Source organism: Lontra canadensis, unplaced genomic scaffold (genome assembly GCF_010015895.1).
Source record: "Lontra canadensis isolate GAN:19392208 unplaced genomic scaffold, GSC_riverotter_1.0 scaffold16, whole genome shotgun sequence".
NCBI lineage: Eukaryota > Metazoa > Chordata > Mammalia > Carnivora > Mustelidae > Lontra > Lontra canadensis.
In genome coordinates, this window is record NW_022631010.1 from 922,158 (window position 1) to 948,619 (window position 26,462).

General features: G+C 43.2%; 1 protein-coding gene across 2 annotated transcripts in view; it reads right to left on the reverse strand.

Annotated features, from left to right (window-relative positions):
- ACSS2 (acyl-CoA synthetase short chain family member 2) overlaps positions 1–26,462 on the reverse strand; it is a 47,455-nt gene that overhangs the window by 947 nt on the left and 20,046 nt on the right. The window contains exons 3-18 of one of the 2 annotated variants that reach the window (XM_032858817.1): positions 12,770–12,861; positions 12,464–12,567; positions 12,138–12,210; positions 11,782–11,857; positions 11,511–11,625; positions 10,568–10,606; positions 6,249–6,386; positions 5,764–5,934; positions 5,329–5,462; positions 5,001–5,133; positions 4,863–4,919; positions 4,597–4,677; positions 3,120–3,228; positions 1,276–1,344; positions 761–937; positions 84–158 (exon numbers count right to left, since the gene is read on the reverse strand). In XM_032858817.1, coding sequence (XP_032714708.1) covers positions 84–158; positions 761–937; positions 1,276–1,344; positions 3,120–3,228; positions 4,597–4,677; positions 4,863–4,919; positions 5,001–5,133; positions 5,329–5,462; positions 5,764–5,934; positions 6,249–6,386; positions 10,568–10,606; positions 11,511–11,625; positions 11,782–11,857; positions 12,138–12,210; positions 12,464–12,567; positions 12,770–12,861 — 1,643 coding nt within the window. The remainder of the gene's footprint in view (positions 1–83; positions 159–760; positions 938–1,275; positions 1,345–3,119; positions 3,229–4,596; positions 4,678–4,862; positions 4,920–5,000; positions 5,134–5,328; positions 5,463–5,763; positions 5,935–6,248; positions 6,387–10,567; positions 10,607–11,510; positions 11,626–11,781; positions 11,858–12,137; positions 12,211–12,463; positions 12,568–12,769; positions 12,862–26,462) is intronic. The other variant, XM_032858818.1, reaches the window with a different exon arrangement.

A 26,462-nucleotide genomic window follows, 5' to 3' on the forward strand; every position in this document is an offset into this window, starting at 1 on the left:
AAAAGGCTTCCATCCACACACACTCCACCACCACTAGGCCTTGGCCAATCCCAAACCCAATCCCTTGAGGCCTCTGAACATACCTGAGCGGGTTTTAGGCAAGCCAGGTGCATTCTGGATATAATCCGGAGTAGCAATGGGGCCAATCTTTTCTCTAACTGTAACCAAGAAATCATTAAGCATTTCCTCAGTACCCTTAGCTAGACTCCCAAAACCAAGGTAGAGATGGCTTTGTTCCCCACCTATTTCCTCTTCAAGGCCCTGCCCACAGAGTAATTTTTACAATCACTGCCTGTCTTTCTCTCTTTTTAACACATTGTCTTTTACTATCCCGTTTTATTTTAATCTACCTTCATGGAACTCAGACTCTAAGAATCAGCCTGCTAGAGTTTAAAATCCCACCTTACTAGCAGTGTAGCCTTGGGCAAATGACTGAACTTCTCTGAACCTCAATTTCTTCAACTTTAGGATGAGAGTAACAATAGGATCTATTTCACAGCACTGATTATAGGGATTCAATGGATTAATGCATTTAAAGTACTTAGCCCAGTGGTAGCACAGAGAATTCTATAAATGTCAGCCATTAGTATCCTAGTGGAGAGACTAGTGGAGACTGAGTGGGAAGAGGACAATCAGCCCCTAAGGCCCCCTGGGATCCATTCGTAGTTTGCAGCTTGCTCTAGCCTCTCCCCAACACCTTGCTGTGGTAACTGGGTCATCAGGTCAGACCCTACAGTTCCTGCTTAGGGATGCTCCTCACTCTGCTTCTTGAGCTCCTCGGTGAGGGTAGGGCTGAAGGTGTAGCCATCGCACAGGGTGACAAAGCAGTAGAGGCATTCGCCTTTCACAGGATGAGGGTGGCCGACCACAGCTGCCTCTGCAATAGCCTCATGTTCCACAAGTGCTGATTCCACCTCTGCTGTGCTCAGCAGATGTCCTTGTCAAGGGAAAGCAAGTGCCATGAGAGAGATCCCAGCCTCTACCCCAACCCCTGTTCCATCTATGCCTCCAAGGCAGTCTTGATCTGGTCAAATGGGGACGCCCCTTCATTCATTCTTCACATGACCTGCTTCAGTAGTCCCACCAACCCAGTTCCCCTCCTCTAGGCACATTCCAGTGTTTATCACTCCTCCTCCAAATCCTGTATCCAGAACTGAATGCTGCACTCCAAGCACAGTTTGTCTAGAGGACATCCTGGCTGGCTCGGAATGCTTTGGCTGGGACTTGCTGGGAGAGTAGTTTTAAAAAGAAGGAGAAATGGTCCCTGGCCCTCACCAGATACATTTAGCATGTCATCAATCCTGCCAGTGATCCAGTAATAGCCATCCTGGTCCCGCCGGCAGCCTGGAAAGAGAAGAAATGCACAATGTAATAAATATCCCACAGTAGGATACACGACCCACATCACCAAACTGCTACACTAATAGCCCCCTAACAAGTCTTCCTGCTTTTGAACTTGCCAATGTGGTAGCCAGGTTCCAAGAGATCAACACAGATTTCCATTTTCTGATATTCAGACTCCTCTGTAGTCCTCTTTCTCATTGTACTAGGGTTAGTCTGTGTAATCAATAGAATTTGGCAGAAGTGATGGTATGTCATTTCTTAAATTAGATTCTAGAAGACCCTGTGGCATTCTCTCGGATGATCTGCTCTGGGGGAAGTCAGATGCCATGTCATGAATAGCCCTATGGAGAGGCCCATGTAGTGAAGAACTGAGGGTTCCTGCCAACAGCCACATGAGAGTGAGCTTGGAAGTGTATCCTCCAGGCTCACTCAAACCTTCAAATGACTAGCCTCAACCAACAGCTTCACTGCAATCCATGAAAGACTCTGCATGAGAACAACTGGCAAAGCCACTCACAAATTCCTGATCCTCAGAAACTGTATGAGATAATATTTGTTGTTTTAAGCTGCCAAGTTTTGGGGTGATTTTTTTCCATGGCAATAGATAATATACCCACCTAAGTTCTGTTCTCCATAAATCAAAGTTATTTTCTAAACAAGAAATCAGTTCTTATCACTTCCCTGCTTACAAGCCCTAAAGATCTCCCCCACTGGACACAGGATAAAATCCAAAGTCCTCCCTGTGGCCCACAAGGCCCCACATTATCTACCTCTCCGACTTCAGGTAACATTCTTCCCTTTGCTCACTACACGTCAGCCACACAGGCTTTCAGTCTGTTTCTCAGACATTTCAAGTTCGTGTCTCTGCACAGAATACTCACTCACAGATTTTCCCATGCCTGGCCTCCTTCTCACCCTGGAGGTCTCTGGTCAAATATCACTGAAGTGAAGACGCCTTCTCTCACTATCCCATGTATGGTGGCCATTCCTTCAGACATTCTTTATCCTGTTACCTATTTGTTTTTCTTCATAGCACTTGTCAGCAAGATAAGCTTATTTACTTGTTTGCTGAATTTACTGTCTGTCTCCCCTTGCTAGATATAAAAGCCCCATGGGAACAGAGACTTTGCCTACCTTATTCATGGTAATATCCCCCGAACTTAGATCAGTGCCTAGACATAGTACATGCTTAATAAAAAGCTATGCATGAATGGATTGGTGGACAGGGATGCCTGGGTGGCTCAGTGGGTTAGAGTCTCTGCCTTCGGCTTGGGTCATAGTCCCAGGGTCCTGGGATCAAGCCCCACGTCAGGCTCTCTGATTGGCAGGGAGCCTGCTTCCCTTCCTCTCTCTCTGCCTGACTCTCTGCCTACTTGTGATCTCTGTCAAATAAATAAATAAAATCTTAAACAACAAATAAAAAAGAATGAATGGATTGGTGGACAGAGTCATGGGCAAACATAGGCTCCACACATGAGGATGCATATGACATAGTAATACACGTTGCTACATGCCCCATTTCTTTTAGCACAGGAATGGTGGAAAGAAGAACCTCTTTCCTCATATATCACATCAGGTTGCACCATGGTGAGACCCTCTATGCAACACTCATTCCTGCTCTTACAGTCTTCTCTATAGCGCTACCTGGATATTAGACACTGACACACAGAATATGTTCCTCTGTTTTTCTTCCCACCAACCAATTCTTCCTGAAAATGGAAGGGTAAGGTACATGTCAAGGTGGGAGATACGGGAAAGGGATAGCCAAGACTCACCATCTCCTGTTACGTAGTAACCAGGAAACTTCTTGAAGTAGGTGGCCTCAAAGCGTTCATGGTTCCCATAGACTGTGCGCATGATTCCTGGCCAGGGCTGCTTGAACACCTAAGGAGTGGGAATGGCACAGTAGTACATCAGCTATACTGTCTCACTTTAAGACAGGGGCTGGAGACACTGTCACACTCACAGGCTGGACAATCACAGTTTTGCCCAACCTGAGAAGAAATCGCCTGAATGTCCTTCCTGAGAAGTAGGACAAAGCACAGGCTTTGGAGATAAATAATCCAGACTGAGAATCCTCGCTCTGCTACTAACTGTGTGACCTCGGGTTAGTAACTTTACCTCTCTAAGCTTCAGATCTTCTGTAAATCACAGAAAATATTCTCAACCTCCCAAAGCTATTGTGAGGATTGGATTAATGGTATGTGGAAATTGCCTAGTACAATGTTCTGTTAGTGATAAGCATTTAGTAAATTTGAGTCTCCTCAGGAAACCAAGTCCAGTTTGATAAAAATGAAAATAGTCATATAAATGTGAATAATTATTGGGGCACCTGGTGACTCATTTGTTAAGCATCTGCCTTTGGCTCAGGTCATGGGATAGAGCCCTGCATCAGGCTCCCTGCTCAGCAGGAAGCCTGCTTCTCCCTCTCCCACTCCCCCTGCTTGTATTCCCTCTCTTGTTGCCTCTCTGTCAAATAAATAAATAAAATCTTTTTAAAAAAGTGAATAATTATTGCCCCAATCAATAATGTTCTGTGGTAGAAGATTGAAGAGACGGATGAAATTCTAGGCTAAGGTGAGAAGGCGTGGATTTAACTCCTGTCCTTGTTACTAACTTGCTCTTAGTAAAAGTAAAGTGGGATAGAAGTGGAAGGTGGGGGCTGATAATCTTCCTCCAAGTACGAACATAAAAATCACAACAGCTAACATTTGTTAAACACAAACTGTCAGGTTCTATGCTAAATCCTTCAAATGGATTATCTAATTTAATCAATCCAGCAACTTGAGAAGACAAAGGTACTATATAGCCCTATTTTACAAATGAAACTTAGGATCAAAGGGGTTGGCCAACCTATCTGAGGTGACAGAAGAGGCAGATCTAGGATTTGAACCCAACCAGCCTGACTCTGGAGCCTGTATGATTTTCTACTATGTTATGAAGACTCCTTTCACACTAGAATGTTTGTCAAAGGAAGAATTAGCGCTAAGTCTTCAGACCCAAAAAGGCATCATCAGGAATTTTTGAGCAGAGCCCTTAAGAGCCAAAGTGGGCCAAAAGGCAGAGAGGCAGGCAAAATATCCAGAAGATTTCCTCCAGGGTCTCACAGAGGATAAACCCTCAACCATGGAGCTTTAGCCACAAGCACCTACCAGTAGAAATTAGGTTCTAAACTCTGAAGCAAAGTACAGCATCCCTTGCTGTACTCTTTCCTCCCAACTCCTCAAAGACATCCAAGGGTCAGGACCTCACCAGGTAGCCTTCAGCTTCACCTTCCAGCTCTTCCCCAGACTCATTCAAAATTGCAGGAGCTACACCAAAGAACGGGAAGGTCTAGAAACAAATAGGAGATAGGACTCAAGGAGAGGAATGAGGCAACTGTGACTCAACTCTTTACCTCAGGGACCCTCAGAGCCCCAGGTTCCTCAAACATATTAGTCTAGTCCCCAACCCTCTACCTAGGCCCCGAGACTCTTACTCCTGTCTACCCCAGGACCAGCCAAGGGAACCTCACTCACAGCAGAACCAGGCTTCATGGGTGTGGCACCAGGGAGGGGGGTCAGCATATGGCCACCCTGTGGAAGTCAGAAATCAGGGTTTTGAGTCAGTCTTCCCACACTGTCCCTCAGCCCCAGCCTTCTGAATCCTTTACTCACTGTCTCTGTCTGCCAGAAGGTGTCCACGATGGAACAGCGCTGGGCACCTACCACCCGGTGGTACCACAGCCAGGCCTCAGGGTTAATGGGTTCACCCACGGTGCCTAACACCTGTAAGGATGCCCGGCTATGCCTTGGGCAGGGGAGTGGGAAGAAAGGAAAGCTCTGAGTACCACTGGGAACCAGGAAGACATGCCCCAGGCTCTTCTGCCCGTTGCCCTATTCTAGGCCAAAGAGTTGAACAATGGAATGGAAAAGACTGTACACAGAGGCCAGCACCTAGCTCTGAGGGACACCCATGGGGCAGCAGCTGGGGAGGGGGTCTCACCGGTTGACAGGCTCATCTCCAAACTTCATAAGCAGGCGGATAGCCGTGGGTGCTGTGTAGAACTTGGTCACCTTGTACTTGTCCACGATGCTCCACAGGCGGCTCACATCCGGGTATGTGGGAATCCCCTCAAACTGACCCCAGTGAAGGTTGGTCATTCCCAGTCCTTCCCAACAGTCCCTTACTTCCTCTGTCATAGCCCCAGGCTCAGTATTTTGCCCTGATACACCCATGTCTTCACTCCCTTACAGACAAGCCAACAGACCTTCCCACTCAGTATATACAACCCCTCAGAATTCCTCTTTCTCCAGGGAACAGGTCATTGTGTAAGTCCCTGTGTCCCTAGACCAAGTGGCCTTGGGAGACTGTCACCCAGGATCATCTTGTCCTCCCCTAAGTAGGCCAAGCAGCCATGGGTCCCAGCTCCCTTCTCACCAAAACACTGGTGGCACCATTGGCCAGTGGCCCATAGGTGACGTAGGAATGGCCGGTGATCCAGCCAATGTCTGCTGTGCACCAGAACACATCCTCCGCGTGGAAGTCAAACACGTACTTGAAGGTCGTAGCCACATAGAGCATGTAGCCTCCAATAGTATGTACCACACCCTGCAGGAAGAATAGGGCCTTAGCTTGGGGACTTGGGCTCACCCCCACAGACCACCAAATGTAGGCTGGGCAGAGCTAGAGGAAGATCCTCTTCATGGATTCTGGCCCTGCCAGTCCCCCTTTTATAGCATCCATCTCCTATCCCCTTTTCTCCATGTTCCCATCTCACACACGATACACATGTAAAGTCATCATTCGTATCCACGCCCTAAGATGGTATTTCTGAGCCACCTGAAATACTCTCATACACACGAACAGAAATTCACTTCTAAACCCTACACAGTACACACACACGCACACATATGCACACTTGCCTTGGGTTTGCCTGTGGAACCACTGGTGTATAGGATGAAGAGTGGGTCCTCAGCGTCACACCATTCAGGCTCACACGCATCCTCTGCCTCTTGCATGAGTTCATGCCACCACAAGTCAACCCCTTGGTTCCAGGAGATCTGCAGGGTTAGGAAGACAGGAATGGGCAGGGAAGAACCGTGAACAGCTCAAGACAGGAGCCCAGATATACCTACCTGGCACCAGGAGCTGGAGAAGTACTGCCAGGTGGAGGTGCTGGGAGGCGGAGGAGAAATGTGAGGGTGAATGTGACAGAGAACAGGGGCAGAATAGCAGGCTTCCTGGGTACTCCTCACACTCGGCTCCAGAGCTCCCCTTATGTAGCCTCAGGCTGAGGAGGACACCTTGGTTGGTCCCTTCTCATCCTTTAGTTCTTAGCTTAAATGTCACCTTCATTGAAGGGCCTTCCCTGAACAGTATCTGGTAGATTCCTAAACCCGCCCTCACCCTTGCTATTATTCTTGACCATTACACCCTATTTTCTTCCTATACAGAAGTCGTTTGCTTAATTACTATCTCCCCAACTAGATTGTGGGGAGTCTTTTTCTTTATTTCTTTTATTTTTTTTTCTTTATCCCCAATACCTAGCAAAGTGCCTGGCACTCAATACACACTCTAAATTTTTGGGGGTGAATGAATATGCACACACAGGCCTACATACAAACGTATGTACTTATGGTACTAGTGGCTTATCAGCAGGGATGCGGACACCACCCAATTCAGAAATGCAAAATTAGTCAGAGCCTGCAGGTGAAGCGGGCACCTAGCCCTGTTAGTATTGAGAAGAGTCAACAGCTTTTGGTCCAAGCACCTTTTCCTGAATGTCTAGACCTCATCCATATCTGCAGGTTCCTACCCTAACTCCGCCCCTACTTTCACACCACTGGTACCAATGGGTTTCCCATAGAAATAGTTGCTTAAAGTTCCATTCAGCAGAAACCCTGCTTTAAGGTGGTGGAAAAGGACCAATATGGACTTCTTCTCCCAGTAGAGGGAGGCCCCCCCTATACTAGAGTATCTTTGATAACTACTTTTATATCATCCTGAAATTTTTCTAACCTCTCCTTGAAACTATTTTACTTTCCTAGTTTTATCACCTTTTTGAACAGGCAGTTTTCAGAGTCTACTCTGTGCTGAGGGAAGGTGGGATTCCCTGAATGTCTCCAAAAATTGTGCTGGATCTCAATCCCAGTTCTGCCACTTTCTACCTGTATAGGTCCTTGGGCAAGGCACTTTACCTCAAATCTGTTGTTTTTAAAATGAGGATAGTCGATCTTTCCTTAATGGTCTCACAGGATTTGGAGAACATCGAAAGACAAAGGCATTACCTGAAAAATATCATACCTCAAATTGTCCTGTGGGGTGGGAAAGACTGACGAATGACAGAAAGGACAGAATTTAGTTCGGTTCCACTGAACTCCTCTGGGAAATAAATTCAAGGGTGTGGAAATAGGAACTGTCTGGGTTTGCTTTAGATGTTACAAAGCCCTTTATATTCATTAGCTTATTGTATGCTCAATGGCCCTGGCTGGCAGGTAGACAGGATAATGTAAGAGAAACACCCTACTCCCATTATATGGCTATATACTCACTTATTGGGTAGATATTTGGTTAAAAAGCCCCAAAGTGTTAAACACATACCTTGATAAATTACAAAGTGACTCTCCAACCACTCTCCTCTTTCTGTACTATTTGCCCCTTACTTTAGAGAATCTGAAGTATCTGGCACATAAACATCGTAAGAATGACAAGCCCAGGGGAGCCTGGGTGGTTAAGTTGGTTAAGCATCAGACTCTTGGTTTTGCCTCGGGTCATCATCTCATGGGCTGAGGGATTGAGATTGAGCCCCACGTCGGGCTCAGCGTGGAGCCTGCTTGAAGATTCTCCCCATCTCCCAACCCCCCCCCCCCCCCCCCGCCGCCCACTTACAGGCTCTCTCTCTCTCTAAAATAAATAAAGTCTTTTTTTTTTTAAAGATTTTATTTATTTATTTGACAGACAGAGATCACAAGTAGGCAGAGAGGCAGGTAGAGAGAGAGAGAGAAGAGGAAGCAGGCTCCCTGCGGAGCAGACAGCCCGATGCAGGGCTCGATCCCAGGACCCTGGGATCATGACCTGAGCCGAAGGCAGAGGCTTTAACCCACTGAGCCACCCAGGCGCCCTAAAATAAATAAAGTCTTAAAAAAAAAAAGTGACAAGTCCAAACCAAGTGTGGGCACCATTAAAAAAAAAAAAAGAAGAAGAAAAAGAAAGGCAAGAAAGAGAAAACACTAAAACATACTCTATTTTTTTAGTGGAATAACCATATGGGTGTACATATACATTGACACAGGGATACTTTTTTTTTCCTGCCAAATGATCTACTTGAGATGAGGGCCTTAATGTATTTAAGCAGAAGAGTGTCAATATTGCTTTGGGCAAATGGTCTACAGTACTGGTTTGAATTGTCATAGAAAAGGCACTAAGTACATATAAGGGCAAAGCATAGTTATACTGTGGCAATGAGGGGATTCTCGTAATCTTATAAAATTGTTTCCTTTGTGAATATGTGGGTGAGAAGGGCCAGTACCCCAGGTGTGGAACTGATAACCAGCACCAGAAAGCAGGGTGAGTTCAATTAGAGGTGCAGACATTGGTTCTGAATTGGGTGTGTGTTTATAAAGGCCCACAGCTTTGAACCAAGAAGATTTTACTTTACCGAAATAAGAACTGATTTGGCCTTTGTCTTTGGACCAGGATAGCTTCACAGAGGGCAATTGCCAGGTGTGAGATAATGAGGAAGCCCACAGGTGACATGATGGAGGAGAGTACCTCCAAATTGTGCCGGGCCCTACCTTAAAGAATGCTTAAGAATGATGGGATGTGGAGCTCTCTCAAGATTTCTGTAGCTTTGACAGCAATTATCAGACAAACCTGGACTTTGTAACCCTATTCTTATGGTCTTTGGTTTTTTGATAACTGATTATTTTCACTTCCAAGAAACAAAAATCCAGGAGTCTGTGGCCTATAATTAACAATTATAGGAGTTTATTTCTTTTCTGGTTTCCCTTTTAGAAATTCCAGGCTGCCTGTTATGTTAAAAGCAATAAAAGCTAACATTTATAGAGCAGTTACTACGTGACAAAAACCTTATATATACTGACAAAACCCTATCAGGTAGGTTACAGTTATTATCCTTATTCTACAGATGGAGAAACTGAGGCAAGAGAGCTTAAGTAGCTTGTCCAAGCTTCCATAGTAGCAGGTGACAGAGCTAGGATTTGAACCCAGGTAGTCTGGCTCTAGAGTCTACACTCTAACCGCTGAGCTTGTTACATCTTTCAAGAGAAATGTCTTCGGTCTCTGCCTGACTTTTAAAAGGAAAATAATGTCCCCTGGGAATCAGAGCTGTCTCCACCATGCTATGAGAACAGAGAAAAAGGATTATATTTACCATTAGCTGAAGAGATTAACCATAGAAGATTTAGAGTAAGATAGCCTATGAGAATGGTAAAATTCAGAGGAACAATGGGTTTTATGTTTTGTTTTAATAAAGGAAGGGGTTTCCTTTTAAGCATGTATTATCATCTCTCCACTGCTGATAAGGTAACTGAAATTCAGAGAGGAGAAATAACTTATTTGAGGACATACAGCTAAAAATCATTCTCTGGACTCCAAGCCCAGCCTTTTGCTAGTCTAACCTGCTTTGAGTCCCCACTTAGAAATCTCACATCTTAGGAACACCTACAAAGTAAATTTTATTCAATCTAGCACTTAATTATATCAGAGTTTATGTGCAGTTTATAAATCCCAAAGTAATATATAAATGTATTTAAATGTATTTAGGAATCTTCCCTGTTATCCTATATAAAACTGAGGTTTTTCATTTGTAATACATATATAACTCCCCAACTTGATGGTGAATTCCCAAGGTCCAAGTTCTGTCCCTCCTCTACTCACTCTCCTCCTATCTCCTAGGGCTCTGCCCCAGCTACATACATAGTAAAAACTTTCTGACAAGTCACTTGGTCTTCTCTCCCACAAAGGTTCTGAATAGCAGGAGTGCAATGGGATGCCTGTTGCCACCTCTCTGAGATCCATGCTCTATGCCAGTTCGGAGGGGTAGCAACAGGCATTTTGTTTCATGACCCTTCAGAGTAACTTAGATGGCAGAGGACCCAGGGGCAGAAAGAAAGGAATTAGGTCTGGCAGCCACCTCAATGGGGAAAACAGGCAAAGAGCAGACGGAAACACAGACAAGCACGCAGAGCAGCAGTACCCAAGGCAGTGCAGAGGTGGATACCTGGGGCCAGATGCGCTTGGGTTTCTCTTTCAGCTTACCCTGTTAAGAGCCCACGGAAAGGGTGGTGAGCAGGGTCTGGGTATAGGGGAGTGGGAGGGAAGGGTCAGCATGTCCCAAGCATCTGCTGCCTCCTTTACTTTAGGCTCCCCTCCCAGCCTACATTTTCCTGATCTTGTCCCCAACCTCTATACACTCAGAACCCCTAATGCTGAGTGGCGTCTCCACAACCTCCCTAGGCTAGACTATAGCCTCTCTAGCTCTGTGATCCCTCAGGGCCCCTCAAGTCACAAATCTCAGGAACCTTTGTCCTTCTGGACCCTGGAGCTTTCATTCTTCATGCCCTTTAGACCTTTGGGCTTTTCCACCATTTCCACTATCGTGAGGGCCAAATCCTGATCCTTCCACGGTGGGACCATACAGGTAGCCCACCCCAAGACAGAGACCAGTACACATAGTCACCCAAATCATCCCATTTCTTTCTTCCTTTCTTCCTTTCTTTCTTTCTTTCTTTCTTTCTTTCTTTCTTTCTTTCCTTTCTTTCCTTTCTTTCCTTTCTTTCCTTCCTTCCTTCCTTTCTTTCTTTCTTTCTTTCTTTCTTTCTTTTTTAATTAAAGTATAGTTGAGTAAGTCGGCCCATTTCTAACCTAAGCCCAAGCCCTGGGGATCCCTTGTACCCATCAGGACACCCCAACTAGCACGGAGTCTCCCTTAAAGTCTAAGGGAGACTCATACTAAGTTCCCAAGATACGGGGGGCTCCCTAATGACATTCAAGGTCAAAGTCCCCCAGCTCCCTACCAGCTCTGCCAGAGGAAGCATTCCTAGGATTGCTCCCAGATCGTCTAAGTGTTATGATAAGGAAGCAAAGAAGCACAGCAAGAACCTCCTGGGCAGGAAGAGGGAGAAATCTGAGCCCAAAGGAAAGCAGAGCAGTACCAGACTCACCTGCACATCCGGGCATGGCCTCTTAATGGGGGGGGATTGGCTGGGAGAGTCACCTGTGCCCAGCTCCGCCCGCCCCAGGTGCTTGACCACAATGCAGCATCTCACTTGGAAACCCCTAGAAGATGGAAAAACCTGAAGTGGTAGGCTGGTTGGCTCAAAAGAGAATTTGGCAAGACCCACCCACGTCCATCTAAGATAGAGGGGACAAAGGGAATCTGGTACTGGGGAATTGCTGACCCAGAGCGGTAGCCAACCAGCCAAACACACTTACTTCTCCCGACACTTCTCCAGGGCCTCATCAGCCAGCTCCTTCAGGTTCACAAGCTTTTCCCCCCTGTAGAAGGCATCTTTGGGGAGCAACAGACATTCCAGGCCTTAGGAAGGCACCACACTCCCAGCCCCTTATCCCTAGTGAGCACAATGTTCATTGAGCCCTTCCTGAGGTAGGCCTCTTGGCTCTAGCTCTTCCAGTTGATTTGAGCTGACAGAGGGCCAGGTGAGGTGGAATCAGGAGTAAGGGCAGGTAGTCCCTACCCTATATGCTGAGCAGTCGCAAATACCAACTAGCCGATGAGAGACCAAAACTTCGGGTATGGCGGTTTTGGGGAAGGGGTGAGAATTAGTCACCTGTAGTGATAAGAAGGCTGCAACTGGAATCCAGGATCCGTTCACATAGAGACTCTGCAGAGAAGCCTGCAAACTAGGAAAAGGAAGAAAGACTGAAGGAGAAGAGGACCTAGGAATTAAGTAAACAAGGAAAGGAGACACTCATAAAACCTTCAGGGTTTCTAAGCTATGGTCCTAGAAGAAACTGGATAGCTGATATGGAACCTATGACCCAAACATTCTAAACTCCTTCGTCTGATTCTTAAGATCCTCCATCATCCAGGCCTAACCTACTTCTCCAGAGCCCTACCCTCCTCTAGGTCTCTTTTTCCAGTCCAAATTCCTACCACAATGGAGTGCAGAGCCCCAAGGCGGGCACACGCCAGCATGGCCACGACAAGCTCCGGTATCATGGGCATGTAGATGGCCACTCGGTCACCCTTCCGAATGCCTGCAAATAAAGGACACAGATCATGGACCATGGACCCTTCCTGCTGCTACTTGCTCCTTCTCATTAAGCTACTGCCCCCCAACGGCTGACCTTTTCTGTTCCCCTATACCATATTCCTTCCATTCCTTGTCTACTTCCCCCAAGTCCTCAGATACCCCAAGGCAGGACCCTGCAGTCCCCTTCTTACACTCCCAACACTCACCCTGTTTTTGGAGAACATTGCTGCATCGACACACTTGGACCAGAAGCTCACGATATGTGATCTGGGTGGTCTCCTCTGGTTCATTGCCCTCCCTGAGATATATCAGAAAGAGTCAGTCATTAGGGAATATAACATCTTCCCCCAAGCAAAAAATAGGAACAGTCATAATAGCCATTCAGGAACACCAAAGCTCCTTATGAATGTCCTGTGAGGGTGAGCTGTCTGCCGTCACACCTTGAACTGACTGGTCAGACACTTTGGTCTTTTAAAGTGTATTTTATATACAAGCTGTGTGTCATTGGAAGATGCAGTGTCCATCTGTGAACCTCATTAGGTTTCTAAAATGGGATGATGGTCCCTTCTCTTCCATCCTAGGGATGTATTAAGGAGAAATGATACCACAGATGTATTTCTTCCTGAGCACAGTGTCAAGACTGCACTGGTGTTATTCAAAGTGGGGGCTCCAGATCACTTGCACCCAGGGGAACTTATTAAAATGTAGATTCCTGACCCCTAACTCAGACCTACTGAATCAGAATCACAGAGTCCAAGAATCTACCTCTTTATTACAAGCTGGTATAAAGATTCAGTTGGTGATTCTTTTTTATTTTTTAAGATTTATTTATCTATTTTAGAGAGAGAGAAAGAGCATAAGCAGGGCAGTTAGAGGGAGAGCGAATCTCAAGCAGACTCTGCACTTAGTGTGGAGCCGACGCAGGGCTTGATCTCATAACCCCGAGATCACAACCTGAGCCAAAACCAAGAGTCAGATGATCAACTAACTGCACCACCCAGGCGCCCCTCAGTTGGTGATTCTTTTTTTTTTTTTTATAATGTTAGAAGAGCACTAGCTCTTCTTTTTTTTTTTTTTAAGATTTTATTTATTTATTTGACAGAGAAAGATCACAAGTAGACAGAGAGGCAGGCAGAGAGAGAGAGGGAAGCAGGCTCCCCGCTGAGCAGAGAGCCCGATGCGGGACTCGATCCCAGGACCCTGAGATCATGACCTGAGCCGAAGGCAGAGGCTTAACCAACTGAGCCACCCAGGCGCCCTCAGTTGGTGATTCTGATACAAATTTAAAGTTTCAGTGGTGACTGGGTGGCTCAGTCCGTTAAGCGTCCAACTCTTGATTTTGGCTCAGGTCATAATCTCCTGGTTGTGAGACTGACCCCTATGTTATCGGGTTCCACACCAGGCAGGAAGCCTGCCTAAGATTCTTTCTTTCCCTCTCCCTCTACCCCTTCCTTCTTCCCTTCTCTAAAAAAGTTCCAGAATCACTACACTTTTATCATCTTATCTCTGTCTACCTCCTCAACTTTGCCTCCCATTCCTTCCTAGATTTCAGTCTAGTTTCCTCCACATCGGCTTACTCAACAACTACTATGTGCTATATACATGTATAGAAATAAGGCACCGATGAACAAAACAAGCAAGATCCCTGACAACATGGAGTTTATATTCCAATGACAGTACAAAAATTATACAAGTAACAAATATAAGCATTATGAAGGATATAACGAATGATAGAATGAGTGATTAATTAGAAATACTTTATTATTTTTTTATTAAAGATTTTTTTTAAAGATTTTTTTTTTTTATTTGACAGAGAAAGAGATCACAAGTAGGCAGAGAGGCAGGCAGAGAGAGAGGGGGAAGCAGGCTCCCCACTGAGTAGAGAGCCTGATATGAGGCTCAATCCCAGGACCCTGAGACCAAGACCTGAGCCAAAGGCAGAGGTTTAACCCACTGAGCCACCCAGGCACCCCTGGAAATACTTTTTAAAAAGACATTTTAAGGAACTTTCATGACTATATGTGAATATTTAATGGCCCCTGGTGGTTTTTTTCAATTTTATGATTATATATAATATATATATAATATATGATTATATATATGATTATATAATATATATTATTATATAACATGATTATATATAATTATATAATATAATTATATAAATATATAAATATGTTTATTTATATATTTATATAAACATATTTATATATTTATATAATTATTATAATATTATATAATATATATGATTGATTATATAATATATAATATATATTATATATATGATTATATATAATATATATATTACATATATACAAATGGTACCACAACAAAAGATATGTAATGAGAAGTGTCCCTCCCACCCCTAGTCCCCAATCACCCTGCCAACTGGCAACCACTGTTCATTCCATATTGTGTAACTTTCCAGAAATAGTCAATATGCAGACAGGACCACTTAGGAGTGGTTGGAGGGTGTAGAGCAACAGAACTATTGTGGACTGACCAAGATAATCACTTTGGAAGAAGATTACACTGTTAGCATCTTTCATAAGATCCTTCGGATATTGCTGAAGATGGAAATTTAAAAACCAAATTCAAAAAACTGAATTTTATTACTTTTCAGAAGAGAGATAAGCACCTCACAGTCCCCAACCAAGCATGGATGGGAAGAGGTAGGAAAGAGATGTCCCACGGACAGGCCTATTACAGAAGCATTACATATATGTATTTATGTTTACATATTTTTGGTTTTTCTATACAAATGATGGTATACAATACACACCATTGTGTATAGTGTTTTTTTATTGAGTATAATGTACATCCAATAAACTATATGAATCTTAAGTATAGAGCTCAGTCATCTTGCTTTTTAAAAAATTTAATATATCTTGATATAATTCTTCATTAAGACTTATAGTGCCGTTTCTTTTTCTTTGTCATCTGCATAATGTTCCACAGTTTGTATGTGCCATAGTTTATCTAACAAATAAATGCTTCAATGAATATCTTTATTCAAATGTCATTTTACTCACTTGCAAATATACCTGTAGGACGAATTACAAGAAATAAAACTGTTGGGTCAAAGGATATGTACATTTTAAATATTAATAAACATCAGAGGACAACTACTTTAAATAATGGTCCCAGAAGGCCTCCCCCTGGGAAAGTGATGCTTGAGCTAAAAGACCCAAGTAATGAGAAGTAGTCTACCATATGAATTCTTGAGAAGGGTATCCTGGGCAGAAATTTGGAAAGGCCATGAGGCAGTAAAGAGTTTGGCCTATTCAAAGATCAGTAAGGAAGCCAGAATGGCTGGAGCATAGTGAACAAGAAGAAAGGTAAGAATGAGAGTTAAGCAGCAGCCAGATCACATAGGGCCTTGTAGTATTGGTAAGAAGTTTGAATTTTATTTTAAGTGGGTTCCTCCTGGCTTCCTACACACTTTGGGATCATGCCATTGCCTCTGCTCAGTATCCCTTCCCCTTACCTTCTGGCACCAAAACCACATAGCCCTCCCTAAACACTGCAGGCCATTGCTCTCCCTCTCTTTTCTTACTACCCAGAGTACTCAAGAAAGAGGTAACTAAAACCCAGAAAGATGTAGTAGCTTGGCCAAGGTCAAATAATTAGTGGAAGAGCCAAGAATAGATCTTCAGGTCTTCTCATTTCAAGGCACAACTCTTTTGCCTCACAGTGTGAAGGACAGGGACTAGCAGGGAAACTGGGCTTTGGAGGTTACACAGAAGATTATCAGCCTCTTTCCAGCTCCTGGCTTGATGAGTCAGTTACTATCCTCTCGTTGGCTTAGCTTCCTAAGACTAAGAGAAGCCAAGCACAGAGAGCTCTCTAAAGTGAGAAGGAACACAGAGAGAGGAAGCTGGCAAATGGCCCTGAATGCCAGAGGCAAAAAGCCATTTCCTTAACTGGCCCACTGAGAAGTGCCACAGAAACTTCAGAGCATCTCATTACAGCTAAAAGCCAACATATACCACACACCCCTGCACACATATCCCCATATGTGTACCACATACCAGCTCACCTATGTGTACTTGAAAGCATAAAATCACATATACTAATATATAAAACACTGTACACATAAAAGCTGCCCATTTGTACACAGAGGCACAAATAAGGAGAAACATATGGACCTAAGACTCAAACACGGGCCTATCTGCAAGTACATGCACCATACTTATGTACCCATCTATGTGCACAGCTTGCCCCTCCCAAAACACTAGCAAATCATTGTTTTATTTGCTTCACATAACTGTCCATTATTTGAAATTATCTCATGTGTTTTATTTGCTTATATATTAGCTGTGTCTTTTATTGGAATATAAGCTCCATGGTAACAGAGAATTTGTCTGTCTTGTTCACTAATACATCCCTAGAACCTAGAATAGAGCCTGGTACATAGAAGGTATACAGGAACAGATAAGCACAAACCTATTTAAGAACTGCTTACTTGAGCCCACTTCTCGTTACACACACACACACACACACACACACACACACACACACCCCACAGTGTACATTCCTCTCCCAGGCTCTGGGCTCAAGCTATGCATTATTGATATAGGCACTTTACTTCTTCCAGTGTCTTCTTTCTCTGACATACACACCAAGCTGGGGCCCCTGGCTCATTAGGAGAAGGAGGTAAACAGAATACTAGCCTACTACAAGCTCCCAAGCCCTCTAGGATTTTGAGAAAAATTTTTAAAAGATTTTATTTATTTATTTGCCAGAGAGAAAGGGCATGCGAGAGAGCAAGAGTACAAGAACGGGGAGTGGCAGGCAGAGGGAGAAGCAGGCTCCCTGCTGAGCAAGGAGCCTGATGCCGGGACTCAATCTCAGGACCCTGGGATCATGACCTGAGCCGAAGGCAGGCACTTAACAGACTGAGCCACCCAAGTACCCTGGATGTATGTTAAGAATTTTTAAAAGAGGGGCGCCTGGGTGGCTCAGTGGGTTAAGCCTCTGGAATCGAGCCCCGCATCGGGCTCTCTGCTCAGCAGGGAGCCTGCTTCCTCCTCTCTCTCTGCCTGCCTCTGCCTACTTCTGATCTCTCTCTGTGTCAAATAAATAGATAAAATCTTAAAAAAAAAAAAAAAGAATTTTTAAAAGAGGGGCGCCTGGGTGGCTCAGTGGGTTAAGCCTCTGCCTTCGGCTCAGGTCATGATCTAAGGGTCCTGGGATGGAGCCCCCCATCGGGCACTCTGCTCAGCGGGGAGCCTGCTTCCCCCTCTCTCTTTGCCTGCCTCTCTGCCTACTTGTGATCTCTCTCTCTCTGTCAAATAAATAAATAAAATCTTTTAAAAAATTAAAAAAAAAAATTTTTAAAGAACATTCAGTTTAGTCTCCAAACTCCAAAGAGATCCAAAGAGGCCATTTAAGGTGCTCAAGGTCACATGGTGGTTTGTGGCACAAAAGATCTCACTTTCCTTATGATCTATCAGTACTATCTTTTTTACATTTATTGTGGCTTTATATTTCCCATTACACCTTGGGTTCTTGAAGGGCAGGATCATGTCCTCTTCCTCTCAAACTCCTCCAACCTCAGTTGGCACAGTAAGTACTTTAGGTTCATGGTTGAACCATAGAAAACCTAATAACTGATTAATGACTGGGAAGACTGGGACTCCCCTTTTATATGAGGGACAGTTACTGTATTGGAGATTTTAGTTCCCTAGACTAGCAGAGAAGTAAAACACAGGACAGGAGGAAAGAGCTGGGGGGAAAATAGGTGGGAAAAGCTAGTTTCTTCACAGAAACAGAGGGCAGGATCTAACCTGGTGGCTTAGGCCTTCTAGAGGAGAAAAACCCAGATGAGAGAAGCAGTCAAACCTATTTTGAGAGGACACATTGAACTGAGCTGTTTAGCCTGGAGAAGAGAAGATACTGAGATACGTGACAGCAGTATCTGTATCTTTGTTGCTTCTACTCTGGTTCAGGCCACCTTCATCTCTTGCTTAGATGACCACAATGGTCCCAAACTGGTCTCCTACTTCATTCTTACCCTCTTCCAATCCATACATCATCTGGAATAATCTATTAAAAATTGTAACACCTCCTGCTTAAAATCCTTTAGTGGTTTTCATTACATGTAGAAGAAAATCCAAACTTCTCCTATGCCTTGTATCTTCTCTAGCTCTTCTTGTCCTATTGTCCCATTTTTGCTCAATAGACTCCAAACACATTATTAGCCTTCCTACTGATAGAATATGCCATGTTCTTCCCCCAGTTTTTCAAAAGGTTTGCTCTATGTCATGCTTCAGATCACTCTAAGTAGCATCAGCCCTTCCTTTTATTCTTCAACACAACACTGTTTATTTTTTTTTAAGATTTTATTTATTTATTTGACACAGAGAGAGAGAGAGGGAGAGTGCACAAGCAGGTGGAGTAGGAAAGGGAGAAGCAGGCCTCCCGCCAAGCAGGGAGCCAATGCGGGGCTCGATCTCAGGACCCCGGGATCATGACCTGAGCTGAAGGCAGACGCTTAACAACTGAGCCACCCAGGCGCCCCTGCTTATTTTTTTCATAGCATTTTTCTCAAGCTATAATTGTATTATTATTTATTTTTCTAATTGTCCATCTCTCCTACTAGACTATGTTTCACACAGACCGAATTGGTATTGTTCATTGCTGAATCCCCAATGCCTTGCAAAGAAACCTGTATATAGTCAGTGCTCAGTAAATATTTGCTGAATAAATGAATGAACCTTAAGAATTATTATGGGAAAGAAGCAGACTAGTGTTACGTAACTATAAATCGAAGAGGTGGGTCAATTGGGAGATTTCTGTATAAGGAAAGCCTTTCTGTCAGAACTGTCCAATGATAGAAGGTATTCCTTCAGGAGCTTCCTAACTCTGGAGATACATAGAATCTAGGATTTCCAGGGATACTAAAGAGCAGACTCCAAGACATGGCTGGGACCAATCAAGCAAGGCCAATGTGTCTCAAGGCATGATCACACAGTGTTAATAATGCAAACTCCCCAAAGAGCTGCTGAATAGGATTATACAGACTGGGCCAGGGAAACCCTGATACCTACTAGATCCTTCTCCAGGGAATGGGGACCTTAAAATTCTCATTTTATAAGCAACCCACGTGATTCATGTTTTCTGAAGTTTGAGATGACCTTTAAGGCTCTACCAACTTTGAGATTCTTTGATTATGTAAAATTAAGAAAACATGTGAAATAATGTGTTCTCTGATCCATAAAGCGCTGCACAAATGTAAGGCACTCAGATGAAGGTATGCCCTCAAGTCACTTTCCCTTTCACCAAGGGAAGAGGGAGTGGGAGCAACATAACTTTACCAATTAGCAAGACTAATGTTCCCTCTGGGTACTCCTGCCCTAGTCACAGTGAAGAAGGAGAAGGGCTGGAGGAGGAGGTAAGAGGAGGAACACCCCAATAACTAAATCATAAATCACTTAGGATGCCAGAGGAGGACAGGGCTTTCAATGTCCACTACCCTTATTTACAGATGAGAAACCTAATACACAGATGGGAAGTGATGGCCTCAAGGTCACTTAACACATTAGTAGCTCCATTATTCTAAAGCAGTGCTATCTAACATAGTAGCCACTAGCTACATATAGCTACTGAACACTTGAAATATGGCAGAACTAAATGTTTATTTAATTTTAATTATTTAATTTATTTTTATTTTTTTATTTTTTTTTAAAGATTTTATTTATTTATTTGACAGAGAGAGATCACAAGTAGGCAGAGAGGCAGGCAGAGAGAGAGAGGAAGGGAAGCAGGCTCCCCGCTGAGTAGAGAGCCCGATGTGGGGCTCGATCCCAGGACCCTGAGACCATGACCTGAGCTGAAGGCAGAGGCTTAACCCACTGAGCCACCCAGGCGCCCCTAATTTTAATTATTTTAAATATTAGTAGTCACCTGTTTCTAGTCATACTATCTAAATGTCTAGTCTAGGTAAAAAATAAATAAATAAATAAATAAATAAATAAATAAATGTCTAGGCTAGGTAGTCTCCTCCTAAATGACATGGCCTCCAAAAGGATTTTTTTTTTTTTTCCAAAGCCAGAATTAGCATTAGGAAGAAAATCAAAGTGCAGCTGTCCTGAGAACTATAGAGTTGGAAGTCCACCAAGGATGGATTTTAACTTAGAGTCACCCAAGTACTTAGAGTCACCCAAGAGAATTAAAAACATATACACCTGAAAAGCTTGTACACAAATGTTCATAGCAGCATTATTCATGATATTAAAAAGAGAAAACAATCCAGATATCCATTAACTGAAGAATGGATAAATAAAATGTGGTATATCTATACACTGGAATATTATCTAGCTTAAAAAGGAATGAAACATTAAATCAATCAGGGAAAGACAATTATCATATGATCTTACTGATATGTGTAATTTGAGAAACAAGGCAGAGGATCACAGGGAAGAGAGGAAAAAATGAAACAAGATGAAACCAGAGAGAGAGAGATAAACCATAAGAGATTCTTAATCTCAGGAAACAAACGGTTGCTGGAGTGGAGGGCGATGGGAAGGATGAGGAGGCTGGGTGATGGACACTGGAGAGGTGTGTGTTATGGTGAGTGCTATGTATTATGTAAGACTGATGAATCACAGACCTGTACCACTGAAACAAATAATACATATGTTAATGAAAAATCTATTTTAAGAAATAATAAATAATTTTTTTTAAAGTAATGAAGTAGGGGCACCCGGGTGCTCAGTCATTAAGCATCTATCATCAGCTCAGGTCACGATCCCAGCATCCTAGGATCAAGCCTGCATCAGGCTCCTTGCTCAGCAGAAAGCCTGCTTCTCCCTCTCCCACTGCCCCGGCTTGTGTTTCCTCTCTCGCTGTCTCTCTCTCTGTCAAATACATAAAGTTTTTTAAAAATAATAATAGAAAATGAAAAATAAAAAAAGGAATGAAGAACTGATACATGGTATGGCACTTGGGAACCTTTAAAAGATTATGGTAAGTAAAAGAAGCTAGAAAAAAAGGCCACATGTTGTATGATTCCACTTATATGGAATGTCCAGAATAGTCAAAGCCATAGAGACAGAAAACAGATTAGTGGTTGCCCAGGGCTACAGTGGGCAAAGTTGGAGGAAAATGAGGAATGACTGCTAATGAATATGGGGTTTCTTTTTCCGTGGTGAAAATGTTCTAAAATTGGATGTGACGAGGGTGCCTGCATGGCTCAGTCTAGGGTGCCTGCCTTCGGCTCTGGTTATGATCCCAAGGTCCTGGGATCGAGCTCCGTGTCAAGCTCTCTACTCAGCAGGAGCCTGCTACTCCCTCTCCCTGCCACTCTCCCTACTTGTAATTTCTCTCTATGTCAAATAAATAAAGAAAATATTTAAAAAATAAATAAAATAAAATAGGTCATGAAGGGATTGCACAACTCTGTGACTATACCAAAAATCATTAACTTTTACACTTAAATTAGGTAGGATGCATGGTATGAATTGTACCTCAAATTTTAAAATTTTGTGATTTTGATTAGAATTGCAACAACAGACAGATTCATCTGGAAAAACAGACATCTTTGCAAATCTTCCTTTCCAGAAAGTTTGCCTCTTAGCACTATTCATTTATTCATTCATTCATACTGTTCATTCATTCACTCATTCATTCTCTTCCTATTTGCCTAAATATTTGGCACTAATTTATTTATTTATTTATTTATTTATTATTATTTTTTTTAAGATTTTATTTATTTATTTGACAGACAGAGATCACAAGCAGGCAGAGAGGCAGACAGAGAGAGAGGAGGAAGCAGGTTCCCTGCTGAGCAGAGAGCCCGATGTGGGACTCGATCCCAGGACCCTGAGATCATGACCTGAGCCGAAGGCAGAGGCTTAACCCACTGAGCCACCCAGGCGCCCCTGGCACTAATTTATTTTAACGTTATAGTCATATGTATGCATCTATTTACTTCACTGGACTGTAAGTTCCTTAAAGGCAGACAAGACATATTTTTATCTTTTTCCTCCTCAGTGCTTAGCATATAATGTGACACACAGTGGGTACCTTATACATAATTGTGAAATAAATGGGTACAAGAATGAATGAATGAATGAATGAATGATGAGGTTCTCTGCTCATATGACCAGCCAGATCCAGGCTAATCAGAGTGAGGAAACATGGAAAGAAAGGGGATTATAGAGGATACAAACAAAGTAGACAGATGCTAGACAGGCAGGGGGAAATGGCAGACATAGAGGGAGAAGAGGGAGAAGAATGTAAAACTCACAGAATGGGATTTGGAGAAATATCAAGAAAAACTTCCTGAGCCCCTAAAACTGGGCTCAGTTCTGGACTCTGCCATGGGAGAGATGGCAATAAGCCCCTGGAGTTAAGGTTCAGGTTGTGGGACTTGTGCTTTGCAATCTAGGCTATTATTGCATCCTGTCCTCATGCCAGCTGTTTTCAGGCTTTGATCCAGGAACCTTGTGCCTGTTCCCCTCGGCCTAGGTGGCTTTGGTGCCAATTGGATTCTGCAACTCTTCTCTGTTGACAAGGCAGACCTAGGTCAGTATAGAAGGTAACCCTTTCCCACTGCTTACATACCTACTTCCAGGAGGGAAATCATATACACTCATTCCTTCCATACTGTGCCCCTTGCTAGTCTTTCCCAAAACAAGGGAATGAGGGCAGTCCTCTCAGATCCTTTATTATCACAGCATTTGGCACATTGCCTAAAACAGAAATATGCCTAGAGCAGAAAAAGAAAGTGGAAGGAACAGCCAAGGACACTGTTTTATATGTACATCAGGTGTCTCAATTTTGACACATGCAAAAATATTTATTACAATGGTTCTTTGTTATTTCGGTAAATAGCATGGTTGAAATCATTAGTTTTCATGGTAGGGTACCCTATTCCTATGGGTAGTTGAGCAGGAAAAGTTTTAAAAGTGTCCAGATTCTCAACTTCGATATGTAATCTTTCCTAACACTGATCTGTCTGCGTTGGTTCTCCTTTCTCACTTTCTCCTTCACAAATATACTTCTCCCACATTATTTAAAAAAAAAAAAAATGGGGTGCCTTGTGGGCCTTTGGCTCAGGTCATGATCCTGGGGTCCTGGGATTGAGTCTCGAGCCCCACCTTGGACTCCCTGCTCAGCAAGGAGTTTTCTTCTCCCTCTACCCCTCCCCCTGCCTGTGCACTCTCTCTCTCTCCCTCTCTCCCTCAAATAAATAAAATCTTTTAAAACTAAAAATAAAAAAATTTTTAAATGCCATCTCTCTCTCATCCAACATTTTATCTATACCACACCAAGGTTAAAAAAAAAAAAAAAAAAAAAAAAAAAAAAACCTTCCAGAGTGCCATAGGGACAATTTGAGAACTGTAACCTCAGAGGAAAAGGCTTCCAAGAGAGCAAATCAGAGAGCTTTCTTAAGAAATCTATGCTGAAAGGAGTAACATTTTAATTTATCCAGGTGACAAACTCATGGTAACACTACTTGCCTTATTTGTCTTAGAATTATAATTCAGAAGTTAAATAGTTATATGTATTTTACTTGAAAAAGAAGTTGGGCATTTTCTAACAAAGTAAATCTCATTTGGCTGATTGTTAGCAGTGAGAATTTGCTATGCAAATTAGGTTATATGGAGGACATTTTCTATAGATAATATGAGCTAAATTTGCAGTTCCAAGCTTTCAAGAAAGACATATGAAATATATACATGTATACAATATAAAACACATTGGAAATTAGATTTTTTGCAGTTATTACTTTTTTAAAGATTTATTTGTGAGAGAGAGCACACACGCATTCGAGTGCATGCACACGAGCCCAGGAGAGGGTCGGAGAGAGAGGGAGAAGCAGGCTCCCTGCTGAGCAAGGAACCGGAGATGGGGCTTGATCCCAGGACCCTGGGATCTTGACCATAGTTGAAAGGAGACACTTAACCAACTAAGCCACCCAGGTGCCCCCTTTTTTTTTTTTGCAATTATTTTATCTTATGATAATGTTTAGATGTGAACTTTAAAATGTGTAAAGAGTTAAGTAATTTTTCAAAACTCTTTTAGGTATATAATTTTTAAAGTTTAAGACCACTAATCTACAAAATTATTTTTCTGGAGCACCTGGGTGGCACAGTTAGTTAAGCATCCAACTCTTGGTTATGGCTTAGGTTGTGATCTCAAGGTCATGAGATCAAGCCCCATGTTGAACTCCATGAGCTCCTCACGCACCATGGAGTCTGCTTGAGATTCTCTCTCCCTCTCCTTCTGCCCCTTCTGCTCATGTTCTCTCTCTCCAAAATAAAACAAAACAAATAAACAAATAAACAAATGCCACTGCCCACCACATCTGAAGAGGATATAAAAATACAAGTTGGAAGTCTTATCCTTTGGAGATTCTGATTTGATAGGCTGGTAGGGTCCAGGAATCTGGATTATTAACAAGATCCTCAGATAATTATTTGGAGTCACCAGACCTAGATTTGTTGTTTACCCCTAATTCAATGTATGAATTTACACAAAATTTCCCCTCTCTCTGAGCCTCAGTTTCCTTCTCCATAAAGTATTAGAGGGGAGGAGGGAGAAGACTGGTATTAGACTGGATAATTTCTTATGTATCTTAGACTCCTCGATTCTCATTACTTCCTTTCAGAGGCAGGAGAATGGACCCTAAAAGGCAGTTGCAGAGAAAAGAGGTTTAAGTAACATAGCAGGCAGGGGACAGGGGAAAGAACGAAGTTAGCCGAGATAGAGACAAATAGAAGTAAATCAAATAAAAGTAAGGGGCACCTGGGTGGCTCGGGTCATGATCTCAGGATCATGGGATCGAGCCCCATATTGGGGTCTGCACTCAGCATGGAGTCTGGTTGAGATCACCTCTCCCTTCCCTCTACCCCTCCCCCTGCTCATGCTTGCATGCTCGTGCTCTCTCTCTCTCCCCCCCCCCCCCCGCCGTCTTAAATAAATAAATAAAGTCTTTTTTAAAAAAAGTAATAAAACCTGACCTGCCTGTCTCACATGGTATCTCTATAGCTTAAATAAGAATTCAGCTAATCCCTCACATGGGTATGGAATAAAATTACATTAGAGGATAATTTTTTACCTGATCCTCACAGTTACTTTAGCAATACTTAGAGCAGGTATAATTATCCCCATTTTAAAGATCCAAGAAATCCAGAGGAAGTGGCTTGCCAAGGCTAACGGTGGGATTGAGGAAAATCTATAACTAGGTTTCAGGTTTCTGACTTCCAGGCTAGTGTTGGTTCAACTACACCAATTTGGAATGTATCCAAATGGACATAGAGAAGACTCTCTTCTTTTCTTTTTTTTTTTTTTTAATTTATTTATTTGACAGACAGAGATCATAAGTAGGCAGAGAGGTGGGGAGGGTGGGAGGGGGGAAGCAGGCTCCCTGCTGAGCAGAGAGCTTGATTCGGGGCTGGATCCCAGGACCTTGGGATCATGACCTGAGCCGAAGGCAGAAGCTTTAACCCACTGAGCCACCCAGGCATCCCAAGAAGCCTCTTTTCTAAGAATCTCCAGGAACACTATGAGAAGGAGTAAAGGAGACTCTCATCTGCTTTGAGCTTTAGCCCATGGTCAAGATCATGCATACCACAGTCTCTTCAACATCCTGAGAACTTCCTCAAAGACCTAAAACCTCTGGCAAGGATGCCTACATATGTCTACCTTCACAATCCTTGGCAGTGCTCAAGTGTCACAGAAGGACTTGTATAGTCATTTGTTCCTAGAGACATGACCCCCATTCGCAGAAATAAGGCAAAATACACTGTCTCCAACATTTTCTTCCTAAATAAAATTACAGCTCACTGGCAAAAATCTTGCCCCACCCTCCCAGAATGTGAGCTCCATGAGGATAAGGACCAGATCTCTTTTTTTTTATTGCTATGTCTAAGCACCTAATATATGCCT